The 14,323-nt window shown below is 41.9% G+C and overlaps 1 protein-coding gene across 9 annotated transcripts in view; it reads right to left on the reverse strand.

The window, feature by feature from the left end:
• Positions 1-7,750: 7,750 nt before the first annotated feature.
• Positions 7,751-14,323, reverse strand: part of LOC139554899 (receptor-type tyrosine-protein phosphatase U-like) — a 297,039-nt gene continuing 290,466 nt past the window's right edge. For all 9 annotated transcript variants that reach the window (XM_071368151.1, XM_071368154.1, XM_071368152.1 and 6 more), the window contains 4 exons: positions 14,021-14,146; positions 12,124-12,281; positions 9,776-9,911; positions 7,751-9,543 (listed from right to left, as the gene is read on the reverse strand). In XM_071368151.1, coding sequence (XP_071224252.1) covers positions 9,463-9,543; positions 9,776-9,911; positions 12,124-12,281; positions 14,021-14,146 — 501 coding nt within the window. In that variant the 3' untranslated portion in view covers positions 7,751-9,462. The remainder of the gene's footprint in view (positions 9,544-9,775; positions 9,912-12,123; positions 12,282-14,020; positions 14,147-14,323) is intronic.

Genomic DNA, 14,323 nt, shown 5'->3' on the forward strand with positions numbered 1-14,323 from the left:
TGAACCAGCCTTTGTTATAGTAGGCCTAAGGGAGGGCTTGGGTTTTGAACATATGAAAATGGAAAACAAGCCATTTTTACAGGTTACAAATGCCCTAAATACGAGGTTCACCGAGGTTCTCATCTCTCGTTCCATGATGGACACGGACACGTAGACTACATCAGACCTCCATCCTCTGCCAACTTGCTACCCATGACCCGGCTAGCTGTCTGAATCGCCGTGACCCCAACCAACCTCACTACTCACTGGACCCTTATGATCACTCGGCTAAGCATGCCTCTCCTTAATGTCAATATGCCTTGTCCATTGCTGTTCTGGTTAGTGATTATTGGCTTATTTCACTGTAGAGCCTCTAGCCCTGCTCATTATACCTTATCCAACCTTTCAGTTCCACCACCCACACATTTGATGACATCACCTGGTTTCAATGATGTTTGTAGAGACAAAATCTCTCATCATTACTCAATGCCTAGGTTTACCTCCACTGTATTCACATCCTACCATACCTTTGTCTGTACATTATACCTTGAAGCTATTTTATCGCCCCCAGAAACCTGCTCCTTTTACTCTCTGTTCCGGACGTCCTAGACGACCAAATCTCATAGCTTTTAGCCGTACCCTTATCCTACTCCTCCTCTGTTCCTCTGGTGATGTAGAGGTGAATCCAGGCCCTACAGTGCCTAGCTCCACTCCTATTCCCTAGGCGCTCTCTTTTGATGACTTCTGTAACCGTAATAGCCTTGGTTTCATGCATTAACTTCTTGCGACTACAGGGGGTGCTGTTCCGAATTAGCATTTTGTCGTCTCCAAATTAAACTGCCTAGTACTCAATTCTTGCTCGTACAATATGCATATTATTAATTATATTGGATAGAAAACACCTTCTAGTTTCATACAACGTTGAAATTATGTCTGTGGGTGACCCAGAACTCTTTCTACAGCGAAATCCATGACAGACAGTGAAAGGTCTGAGAGCGAAGCTCTGGTTTCAGATCAGTTTTTAAGGTCTCTGTCTATCCTATGGAACGACACGAACTGCACCCGCCTTCCCCTGGATGTCAGTAACCAATGAGAAGTGGAATGGGCCTTCTAGGTAGCTCTCAGAGGTTATAAAAGACCAAGGAGTGAGAGTAGCCCCCCTTTCGACGCTCGCCCTTACGCAGGATGGGACCTCCGGATGCCATTTTCACAGGCTCGGTTATCAACTTGAAATGTATCCGTCTGTAATTTAATTCGATATAGGACTTAGAAACATCATAAGGTAGTTAATTTAAACCGTTTTATAGCAATTTATATCCGTTTAGTGCGATTTTGATGCATTTCTATGTGAAGCACCGGGCACATTTCGGGGTCCTGGTTGAACGTTAGCGGGCATTTAGACGGACAAAGGACATCTTTCGACCAAAAGAAGATTATACCCAAGAAAGAATACATTGCCCAAGAATCCGATGGAAAATCACCTCATAGTAAGTAATATTTAATATGATAAATCGTTGTTCTGTCGAAATATTTTAAACGCATATTTCGCCATTTTGTTTTCTATCCCTTCGCTTGGCGAACCCTGTATTGCACAGTAAGGATAATTTTAGAAATGTAAATCAGCGATTGCATTAAGAACTAATTTGTCTTTCGATTCCTGTCAACCCTGTATTTTTTAGTCAAGTATATGATTAGCTTTCAATTAAACTAGATCACTCTGATAGATGACGTCAGACATATTGAGGCTTGATTTCCTAGTATTTTTATTGTGTAACCACGGTTTTGTATGGCTAAATATGCACCTTTTCGAACAAACTGTATATGTATGTTGTAAAATGATGTTACAGGAGTGTCATCGGAAGAATTCTGAGAAGGTTAGTGAAAAAATTAATATCTTTTGGCGGTGATTACGTTATAGCGCTCTTTGGCTGGAATCGATGCTCTGGTAACGTTTTCACATGTGGTATGCTAACTTATCGATTTATTGTGTTTTCGCTGAAAAACGCTTAGAAAATCTGAAATATGGTCTGAAATCACAAGAACTGGGTCTTTCCATTGCTATGCTTTGTCTATTTTTATGAAATGTTTTATGATGAGTAAATTGGTCATACACGTTGCTCTATCTAGTAATTCTAGTCGATTTGTGATGGTCGGTGCAATTGTAAACTGTGATTTCTACCTGAAATATGCACTTTTTTCTAACAAAAACTATCCTATACCATGAATATGTTATCAGACTGTCATCTGATGTTTTTTTTTATAGGTTATTGGCTATCAATATCTTAGTTGAGCCGAATTGGTGATAGCACCTGAAGGAGTAAGAAACTGATGGAGTTAGAATAGTGGTGTATTTTGCTAACGTGTTTAGCTAATAGATTTACATATTTTGTCTTCCCTGTAAAACATTTTAAAAATCTGAAATGGTGGCTTTATTCACAAGATCTGTATCTTTCATCTGGTGTCTTGGACTTGTGATTTAATGATATTTAGATGCTACTATCTACTTGTGAAGCTATGCTAGCTATGCTAATCAGTGTGTGGGGGGTGGGGGGTGCTCCCGGATCCGGGATTGATACTCGTGAAAGGTTAACATTAGAAGCCTCCTCCCTAAGTTTGTTTTATTCACTGCTTTAGCACTCTGACAACCCGGATGTCCTAGCCGTGTCTGAATCCTGGCTTAGAAAGACCACCAAAAACTCAGAAATCTCCATCCCTAACTACAACATTTTCAGACAAGATAGAACGGCCAAAGGGGGCGGTGTTGCAATCTACTGCAGAGATAGCCTGTAGAGTTCTGTCCTACTATCCAGGTCTGTACCCAAACAATTTGAACTTCTACTTTTAAAAATCCACCTCTCTAAAAACAAGTCTCTCACCGTTGCCGCCTGCTATGGACCACCCTCTGCCCCCAGCTGTGCTCTGGACACCATATGTGAACAGATTGCCCCCCATCTATCTTCAGAGCCCGTGCTGCTAGGTGACCTAAACTGGGACATGCTTAACTTCTTTGGGGTAGGGGGCAGTATTTTCACGTCCGGATGAAAAGCGTGCCCAGAGTAAACTGCCTACTACTCAGGCCCAGATGCTAGGATATGCATATTATTAGTATATTTGGATAGAGAACACTTTGAAGTTTCTAAAACTGTTTGAATGATGTCTGTGAGTATAACATAACTCATATGGCAGTCAAAAACCAGAGAAAAAATCCAACCAGGAAGTGGGAAATCTGAGGTTTGTAGGTTTTCAACACTTGCTTATCCAAGATACAGTGGAAATGGAGTCATGTTTACTAAGGCTTCCACTAGATGTCAACAGTCTTTAGAACATTGTTTGATGCTTCTACTGTGAAGTGGGGGTGAATGAGAGGAGATTGAGTAAGGTCTCTCCCAGAGTGCCATGAGCTGACCAAGCGCTGACCATGCGCGTTCATGTGAGAGTTAGCTGCGTTCCATTGCATTCTGAAGACAAAGGAATTCTCCGGTTGGAACATTATTGAAGATTTATGTTAAAAACATCCCAAAGATTGATTCTATACATCGTTTGACATGTCTCTACGGACCGTAACGGAACTTTTTGGACTTTTCGTTCTACTTTCCGCTGGACTTGCACGCGCGTCGTGAATTTAGATTGTGTACTGAACGCGCGAACAACAAGGAGGAATTTGGACATAAATGATGGACATTATCGAACAAAACAAACATTTATTGTGGAACTGGGATTCATGGGAGTGCATTCTGATGAAGATCATCACAGGTAAGTGAATATTTATAATGCTATTTCTGATTTATGTTTACTCCAACATGGCGGATATCTCTTTGGGTTAATTTGTCGTCTGAGCGCCGTACTCAGATTATTGCATGGTTTGCTTTTTCCGTAAAGTTTTTTTGAAATCTGACACAGCGGTTGTATTAAGGAGAAGTGGATCTAAAATTAGATCCACCTATATCTATCCTACCCTGCCTTTCTAAGGTATTCGAAAGCCAAGTCAACAAACAGATTTCCGACCATTTCGAATCCCACCGCACCTTCTCCGCTATGCAATCTGGTTTCAGAGCTGGTCATGGGTGCACCTCAGCCACGCTCAAGGTCCTAAACAATATCTTAACTGCCATCGATAAGAAACAATACTGTGCAGCCGTATTCATTGACCTGGGCAAGGCTTTCGACTCTGTCAATCATCACATCCTCATCGGCAGACTCAATAGCCTTGGTTTCTCAAATTATTGCCACGCCTGGTTCACCAACTACTTCTCAGACAGAGTTCAGTGTGTCAAATCGGAGGGCCTGTTGTCCGGGCCTCTGGCAGTCTCTATGGGGGTGCCACAGGGTTCAATTATTGGGCCGACTCTCTTCTCTGTATACATCAATGATGTTGTTCTTGCTGCTGGTGAGACTCTGATCCACCTCTACGCAGATGACACCATTCTGTATACTTCTGGCCCTTCTTTGGACACTGTGTTAACAGCCCTCCAGACGAGCTTCAATGCAATACAACTCTACTTCCGTGGCCTCCAACTGCTCTTAAATACAAGTAAAACTAAATGCACGCTCTTCAAACGATCGATCACTGCCTGCACCTGCCCGCCCGTCCAGCATCACTACTCTGGACGGTTCTGACTTAGAATATGTGGACAACTACAAATACCTAGGTGTCTGGTTAGACTGTAAACTCTCCTTCCAGACTCACATCAAACATCTCCAATCCAAAGTTAAATCTAGAATTGGCTTCCTATTTCGCAACAAAGCATCCTTCACTCATGCTGCCAAACATACCCTTGTAAAACTGACCATCCTACTGATCCTTGACTTTGGCGATGTCATTTACAAAATAGCCTCCAATACCCTACTCAATAAATTGTCTATATCTATATCGAATTTCCCCTTTTCTCAATAGGGGGTGCTGTTTACACTTTGAAAAAAATTTGTTCCCAAATTAAACTGCCTCGTACTCAATTCTTGCTCGTACAATATGCATATTATTATTACTATTGGATAGAAAACACTCTCTAGTTTCTAAAACCGTTTGAATTATTTCTCTGAGTGAAACAGAACTCATTCTGCAGCTCACTTCCTGTCAAGAAGTGAGATTTCTGAAATCGAGGTCTCTGTTCCAGGGTCGGTTTATAAATTCCCTTGTAAGCTATGGGGCTACATGCACTGCATACGCCTTCCCCTAGATGTCAGTAAGCGGTGAGACTTTGAATGGAGTGGATAGCACCATCTAGGGGAGTATAAATCCTCTTGGAACGGAAGGACCGACCTTTTCGACGCGGGGCCTGACGCAGGAGGGACACCAAGCATGGCGTCCTGAAAAGCTTTCGGTTTAGCAGTTCTATATCTCCGGCTCTGATTTAATTTGTTTTTTGTCTTAAAAACTTCATAAGGTAGTTAATTTAAACCGACTTATAGCAGTTTATAGCAGTATAGCAGCGATTTTCTGGAATTTCTTTGTCATGCGTCGTCGCGAGTTGGACACCTCTCCGGCATATGGCTAACGTTAGCTGCTAATTACACGGTTGAAGAGGACATCTTTCAACCAAAAGACGATTGTTCTGGACAAAGGACACCTTGCCCAAGATTCTGATGGAAGCTCAACAAATAGTAAGAGGTCTTTATGCTATTAATTGTATTTATGTTGAAAAATGTGAAACAATAATTCCGCCATGAATTGCGGTGCGGTCTCGCTTTAGCGCACGCTGTATATCATAGTAACGTTAATTTTAAAAATCTAACACAGCGATTGCATTAAGAACTAATATATCTTTCATTTGCTGTCCAACCTGTATTTTTTAGTCAAGTTTATGATTAGTTATCGATTAGATTAGGTGCCTCTCCAAGATGGCGCCGGACAGATTGCTTGAAGTTTGACTACTAATCACATTGTATAACCACGATTTGTGCCGTTAAATATGCACATTTTCGAACAAATCCTATATGCATTGTGTAATATGATGTTACAGGACTGTCATCTGATGAAGTATATGAAGGTTATTATATATCTTTTGCTGGTTTGTTAGGATCGCTAACCTTTGCTGCTGGTAAACGGCTTGTGTTTCTGGCTATTGTGGTAAGCTAATATAATGCTATATTGTGTTTTCGCTGTAAAACACTTAAAAAATCTGAAATATTGGCTGGATTCACAAGATGTTGGTCTTTCATTTGCTGTACGCTGTGTATTTTTCAGAAAAGTTTTATGATGAGTATTTAGGTATTTGACGTTGGTCTCTGTAATTATTCTGTCTGCTTCGGCACTATTTCAGATTGCAGCTGCAATGTAGAACTGTGATTTATACCTGAAATATGCACATTTTTCTAACAAAACATATGCTATACAATAAATATGTTATCAGACTGTCATCTGATGAAGTTGTTTCTTGGTTAGTGGCTATTTATATCTTTATTTGGTCGAAATTGTGATAGCTACCTATGCAGGAGAAAAATGGTGGGAAAAAAAAGTTGTGTCTTTTGCTATCGTGGTTAGCTAATAGATTTACATATTGTGTCTTCCCTGTAAAACATTTTAAAAATCAGAAATGATGGCTGGATTCACAAGATGTGTATCTTTCATCTGGTGTCTTGGACTTGTGATTTAATGATATTTAGATGCTAGTATTTACTTGTGACGCTATGCTAGGCTTTGCTAGTCAGCTTTTTTACTGATGGGGGTGCTCCCGGATCCGGGATTGGGACCAATTAGAAGTTAAATAAAGGTGAAATAAATAAATACGCATGTCCAAAACAAGACCTACATGGCTAAAATAATGCAGGCCTGCCTACAATGCATAGATAAAAAGTGAACGTCAGCTCACTGTTTTACTCCTCTTGACATTTTAATAAAGCCTTGGTTATTAAGATGTATTTACAAGCGGTCTCAGGAGCCAAACCCTTTGACAGTATTGACTACTTCGTGGTTGCAATGGGCAGACAAACAAAATACTTAATTGAGATGAGGGGAGACTATGCTTGGTTTTTAATAAAATAAAACGAAATGGAAAAAACCCATACATTTTTATGTTTCTAAATACAAAGTATAACGGCACCAAAAGCACATTAGGCTACTCTTGACCCATTCGCATATGGGCAGTATGCATCATGGCTGGATAGGCTGCATTTCTGCTGTCAAGATTCATGCCATAACCAACTGTGTTACCACTAAAACCAGCTTTTGGTTGGTCTTAAATATCCCTATCAGCGCTGTCTGAAATTAACACTTTGGATCATGTTTTTAAGGACACACCTCAAGCGAGTTGATATAAGACAGGTAAATTGCTTTAGGGCTGGAAAATTCCATTAAATTAAATTAAATGCAACCAATGTTCTTGTTGGAGCTCTCTATGATGTATGAGTTGGTGAGGTAAGGTGGGCTACCTGTCGCTCTATCTGCCCTGTCTCTCTCTCTATTTTGGGGTGGGATGGTGTGTAGACTGGATCAATAGATTCATCAGGCTTCTTTAATTAGGGCTCTGTAGCAGAACCAGCCAGTCAGTCTGGTTACATGATAACACCAGACCATTAACGCTACACTTCATTAAATGATAAGGGTAAATTAAACTACAGGTCAACAGAAAAGACTAGGGTTCTTGTTTAACAAGCACATTGTAATAGTGTGTGTGTGTGTTATAAGATGCTTCCTGCAAGAAAGTGATAGCCAACGATAATTGAAGTGCATGAAAGGGTGAGGGTAAAATCACATAAAAACTAAATGCATTGCTTAGTCTGCCATTCCAAGTGTCTAAACATTTTAAAAAAACTAGAAAGTGCATGAATCATATGATATTACCAACATCATAATATTTTATTTATTTTCATTTATACACAATTATAAAATAAAACATTGAATGAATAAATACAAATGTAAAAAGCAACTAATTTCGGCAAACTGATCACGTTTGTTCCCACAGCTAGAGACAAATCATGTCATTTTTTTTGTTACATTATTCTCTCTGGGGTTCGCGCATAGGGTTGCAAAATTAGGTAACGTCCCTGAACGTTCCAGGTTTCCTGAAATCCCAGTAGTAAGATTCCAAGTTATAGGTTTCGCAGTTTGACGATTCCCTTCTTACTTACTCCATTTCAGAAAAAAATCTGGGAATTTTGGAAAGCTACTGTAATTTTGCAACCCCAGTCTCTGGTAGCAGTGGGGACGGTCCCCTGAAGCAGACTGGGTCACAAACTGCAATGGAAACACTAACAACTGACTGGCATGCAGGTGCTCAAGTGGTCCTCATTTATAGCAGACATATCTCATTACCAATATGGAGTAATATGTCACCAGAAGCGACATAAAAGTAATTGGGTGGCATACAATTACAATGGTTAAACGTCACTATTTTGACATTATTCTAATGAGACCATGTTGTTCATAGACAAAAAAGATTGAATTGGCACAGAGTTAAGACAACAAACATCTAGAAACATCTGGAAAACAATCTATTTACACATACAATAAATAATAAACCAGATAGGTCCTTTCTGTACAGTAGGACCATAGGATCGATGCAGCCAACATCATTTCAGTGTCATTCTCTTTGTAAACTTCTTCTCTGCCGATGGAGAAATAGCCATTCCAGCCTCACCAGAGAAAACACCAGTGTACAGTAACAACATCGGATGTTCACCAACAGTAGATCATTGCATCATTTACAAGATCATTATACGTATTACAAAACAAACACACACAATCACCTAATAGTTGACATATTTTATCTGCTGCAGTTGTGGCATCATTGTCTTGTTGTTAAACTTCAGCTTTGTGTTTTTCGATGTTGTTGTTGTTATTGTTGTTGTCATTGACATAATAAAATAAGGCAGGAAGTTGCGGAGACCTTTGAGTATACCACCAGTGGTCAGGTGACCAGAAAAACGTCCAATGAGAAGAGGATGATCCTGCCCATTTCCTTGTCCTCTTCCTTGGGTTTGGCAGATAGTATGTGGCACAGAACAGAAGAGTAACTTACTGATGGGATAAGAATGCAGGGGAAAGGAAAAGAGTACATTATACGACAGATAGAAGGTAGAAGCATGTCCCATCATCTCTCTCTGTCTCCCTCTCTTTCGCTCTCATAGTTTTTTGTCCAGGTCCGTTATGGCAGCAGATACACTGAATCACCCAGACCTGGGGGAAGAGACGAGAGGGAAGCAGAGCAGGAACTTGGCTAGACCCAGGCTGTAGACCCAATGGAAGACCCAGGACGGAGTGGTGTGGACCAGGCCGGACTCAGGCTAAGACAGCGGACTGAGTCCCAGGCCTCTATCCCTACACTCCTTCTAGGGTTGAGAAGGTCTGACAAATCTGTGCTAGATGTAGAAGTGTAGAGAGAGAAGCAGAGCATTGTGGACTCAGGCCCAGGTCCATGCCCAGGCTGTGGACTCAGGCTAGGACCAGGCTGGGAAGCCCAGGTAATGTGGACCCAGGCTGAGATCCAGGCTAGGTCCAGGACTCCACTCCATTTCTACTGGGCCTGAGCTGATCTGGGATCAGTGCTATCTCACTTCTATCTCACTCAGGCAGTCCAAGGCATCCAGATAGTCCAAGGCCAGGTCATAGCAGAACCGGTACTGCTCCTGAAAACAACACAGGTGTCAACATTTCTCTACATGGATACTTTGCTATAGATTAAAGCTTGAATTCAATCGATCAGCGATCTGTATTTGAGTGTGTAAATATTGTAAACCACTGTAAGTTTGACTGAACTGAGCCTTAAGACATGTAAACTCCTGTCCACCGTATTAGATCGCCTTACCAAAATAGGTTCTAAAAAAGGTCTTCCCTGGTTAAATCAAGGTTATTACTTGCCATGGTCTCCACCATGTTGGGTTTGGAGTTGCGTAGCGTCTTTGCAGCGTAGAAGACATCCACCAGGCTGTGATGACGGATCATCTCTAGCAGCATGGTACAAGCACAGAACGTACCGCTCCTACCACCACCGTTACTGTTACACACACAGGGAGAAACACAGTACGTGGGTCAGTGCCTATGAATCATTATGTATACACTTTCTGACCACTGAGAGAGTAGCCTGTGTTGCAAAATGTGTCAGAATAAGTCAGATTGGGGTATATGGGGTATAACCGGGGTATATGGTGCAGAAACAGGTACAGACACAGACACGGACACATGCCCATAGAGAGATAAATATAGAGACACAAACACAGACACAGACACATACAGAGAGACAGTAACTAACACATCAATGTGAGTCACATCTCTAGGATACAGGGCAGAGACGGAGGCTGAAGGTGTTACGGGGAAAGCCATAAAGTGAAATGTCCCAGCTTAGTCAGACTCGGATCAAGGTGGCTCTCAGAAAAACAGCAATGCGGAGAACTTTGAAGACTTGCAGACTGGCATCTGAGGAATGTTCCCATTAAATCCATAAACGTGGAAGTACATCTAATACAGGGTTGCGTCTCAAATGGAGCCCTATTCCCTATGGTAGTGCACTACTTTGACCAGGCCCCATAGACCTCTGGTCCAAAATAGTGCACTATATATGGCACAGGGTGCCATTTGGGACACATACTTAGCATGTGGACCCCAGAGCCCAATCCAGGCTGGATAGAGATATGCAGTGTAGCTGAAGTGTAGGAGAGGCTGGGGAACTAGAGCCTAGTCTTTTTTACAGTAATTATGAAAACTGTTTTGGTAAATAGGAGTGTAGTAGTGAACACTTGGGGGTTGACGTTTTATCCTGCCTCATTTAGCACTACACACAGGCAGGCTAAGTGCTTTAAGTAGAAAGTAATAGTTCAAAAACATGTGCTTTTGATGGTTGTTAAACTAGCAAGTGGGACCGGAACCAACATAATAACGCAATCTACTGAAGCAAGGCGTGACCTCTGATTATAATTTTTCTCAATATCGTACAAGCAATTTTTGGATCTGTGTTGAAAAGTATCTAAACTGTAGCAGAACAGCAATGATCAAATAAATGTAGAGGACTTCTGATCATGTTCTTGCCTTAGTACATGACTTGCATATCTTAGACCACCTTTTGCAAAGCTTTAAATGCAAATGTCATCAGTGATAAAAAAAATGTATTCTGTTCACAGAATATAATCCATTGTTTTCATCAGAAGAGAAATGTGTGCAATTGTGTTGACTGTTTCTGGCAATCAGTAATTACTACTGCACAACGTTCTAAATCACCCCATCAGTGTCATCATACCATGTACAATATTTGGAAATATCTAGGCAATGGGGACTGGAGTTATGATTTGTTACAATATTACAGACATGCAGAGATACAGAGAATGGAGAATGAAGTTGGGTTACTTCTAATTAACTTTGGGTTACTCATTAGCCGTGTTGAAGTCGTTACTCCAAAAAAGTAATATATACGCTATTAATTGTTACTTCTTTCCACAATAACAAATTCATTTACTTATTACTCCCTGAGAATTTTTTTTTGTAACATTAGTCGTTATAATAGTTTGGCGTTACACCCCAAAACGTTGCGCATCCTCACTCAAAGTAAACTGTCATCTGTCTGAAAGAGGGAGATTCTTACGTGGATAACAGTCTGTAATATTATTATGCACATTTTATTAGGAATAATATTTGATTGGGAGATTTAAAAGACAGAGTAACTTTCTGTTTTGTCTGATTGGTTGCGTTAATCTTTTTGCAAGCAATCGTGTTCTTTTGATGAATCCATTAGCAATTTTGAAGGTATACTTTAGTTTTTTTTAATGTACTTGTGTTTTGAGAAGGCCACTACATTTTGAAAACGTACTTACTGTTTTGCAAAAAGCCACCGAGTTCTATGTCTTGCAAACTCTATTTTGAAAATGTACAACATTGTTCCAAAAAAATGCTTGTACGCGATTGTCCCACAAGATGGATGCAACATGCTTTCTGTACAGTATGCTCACAACAGGAGTCAACAAGAGCCAATGGCGCCTTCAATGTGAAATAGGGTTTTGTTTGTATAGTGTCCCTATGGCCTGAGAATCAATCCGACCAGAGCGCAGCTGTAAACTTCTTAAGCCAACTTCCTCAACGTTTTTACAGAGATCACGATCGCTAAATCAATCGCAATGCACTGGTCATTTGAATAATTTCTGTGTATCCTATCTGCAAACTAAACTTCCCTAAGGGATGATAAAGATTGATGAGCAAAATGGTGGACAGTGGTAACTCACAGACAGTGGACGATGGTACGTCCCTCTCCACACTCCCTCTGCCAGTTGTGGACCTGTGCCAGCAGGCTTAGGAAAGCCTTCTTAGAGTCTGGGACGTCACGGTATGGAGACCAGCGCAGGAACTGGAAATGACGAACCACCAGCTGACCTTCCTGGAGCTGGGGGGAGAGATGGAGGTAGAGAGAGAGGTAGAGAGAGAGAGAGAGAGAGAGAGAGAGAGAGAGAGAGAGAGAGAGAGAGAGAGAGAGAGAGAGAGAGAGAGAGAGAGAGAGAGAGAGAGAGAGAGAGAGAGAGAGAGAGAGAGAGAGAGAGAGAGAGAGAGAGAGAGAGAGAGAGAGAGAGAGAGAGAGAGAGAGAGAGAGAGAGAGAGAGAGAGAGAGAGAGAGAGAGAAAGGGAGGACAATGCTAATATTGTGTTGTAGACATGTACGGCATCCTATAATGGACATCTCTAACCCAGAAGGAAACTGGTAGAAATGGCAAAGACCTGCCACCATTCCCCTTGGGGACAAGGCTTAAAATCACACACAGAAGAAGGTATCAGGATAATTGAGTTTCTAATGGAAAACTGCAGTACCCCGGTCGGCCTTCAACTTGAGTTATTCAATGAGAGGGGGTGTTTTTTGCATATCCCAACTCCCTCTGAGACGCCATGGGGGAGTGAGTTCACGGCCAGGGTCAGCCATGATCAACAGCAACCCTGCACATTCGAACTAGCAACCTTTCGGTTACTTGCCCAACACGCTAACAGCAAGGCTACCTGCTGCCCATAGATTAAATGTTCTACTGTGAGATGGAATACATTGCTGGGAAAGTGTATATCATCCTCCCTCCCTGTTCCTGTTGCTGGACAGATCTGATTGGTAGGATCAGTGGGATCCTGTGAAGAGGCAGTGGGGATCGTTTCTGAGAGTTGCCTCCCCCTCCTCCCTCCTCCATGGGGAGACTGGGGGTGACACTGAGGGGGACTGGGCTCTGTCGGGGTGACAGAGGGCTGACAGGAGGGTGCAGCAGGCGGAGGAGAGAAGGTGCTAGGGGGAGGCAAGGAGAGAGACTAGGGACGCTATACCTGACAGGTGGTTAGAAGGGAGAGGTTGGGAGAGCAAGGCAGGGAAACTAGCTGACAGGGGGGTGAGGAGGGGGAGGTAGGGAGACAGAGGTAGAGAGACTATCTGACAAGAGGAGTTGTTTTGCTGGAGGCTAATAGAGGAACACCTGGATGGTGAAAGGTGGATGAGCTCAGAGAGAAGTGTTGGGAAGTGCCTGTCTGATCAACGCTGGGAGACTAAGCTAGTCACAATCACGAAGACAACATGCAGTCAACGGCTAGGAGGGAGGCACATAGCTATGGGATACAGCACACACAGACATAGACACACACACACACACACACACACACATACATACAGACATACATACAGACCACAACGCACCATTTACAACGATTTAACAGGCATTGAAAAGGCTGACAATTTGATAATTTCATCATTACGCTGTCAAAAATACACTTTAGGTCATTGACAATAATTGTAAAGTGTATGGTGACTAATACATGTCTCATCTCACATATTCAGTAGACAGACTACGAATATAAAAGGGGCCATTAGGCTTTATACTAAATACGCATGAAGAGACAGTGGGAAAATGTGTTTTAAGAACTTGACAAAATTAAAGAGTAAACTGTCAGACTTGAGTGATGGAACCAGCAGACTGAAATAATCTTAAAACTTCACTTTATTATTACTTTATTATTTGACAAGGACAATGCAACATTAATCCACATTTCTATACATGAGACAGATTTAGTCAGCCGTTTAATTTTCAACTGTAGTCCCTTAACTTATCAGAGCACAAAAATGGACAGCCAGTCTATCATTGACCACGACCGAAGACCTACCCGCATGATGTTCTGAACCCGGAACAGACGAATGATGACGTCATCATCAGCCGTCATGGACAGGAGCTCCACTGTCATTGGTCCAAACTGCTGCAGCCCAGGCTCTGGCCAGTACTTTAGACACGGCTGAGAGGAGGGTAGAGAAACAGAGAGAGACAGAGAGAGGGGGGGGGGGGGGGGGAGAAAAAAGAGGAAGATAACAAGCGATTAGCGGACTACGGAGGCGGAGGAGTGAAATCAAATCATTATGTCACAGAGCAGGATGGCAGAAGTCAATAACAAGACGCCTGAGGATCGACAGGA

This window comes from Salvelinus alpinus, chromosome 26, assembly GCF_045679555.1.
Source record: "Salvelinus alpinus chromosome 26, SLU_Salpinus.1, whole genome shotgun sequence".
In the NCBI taxonomy this organism is placed as follows: Eukaryota; Metazoa; Chordata; class Actinopteri; order Salmoniformes; family Salmonidae; genus Salvelinus; species Salvelinus alpinus.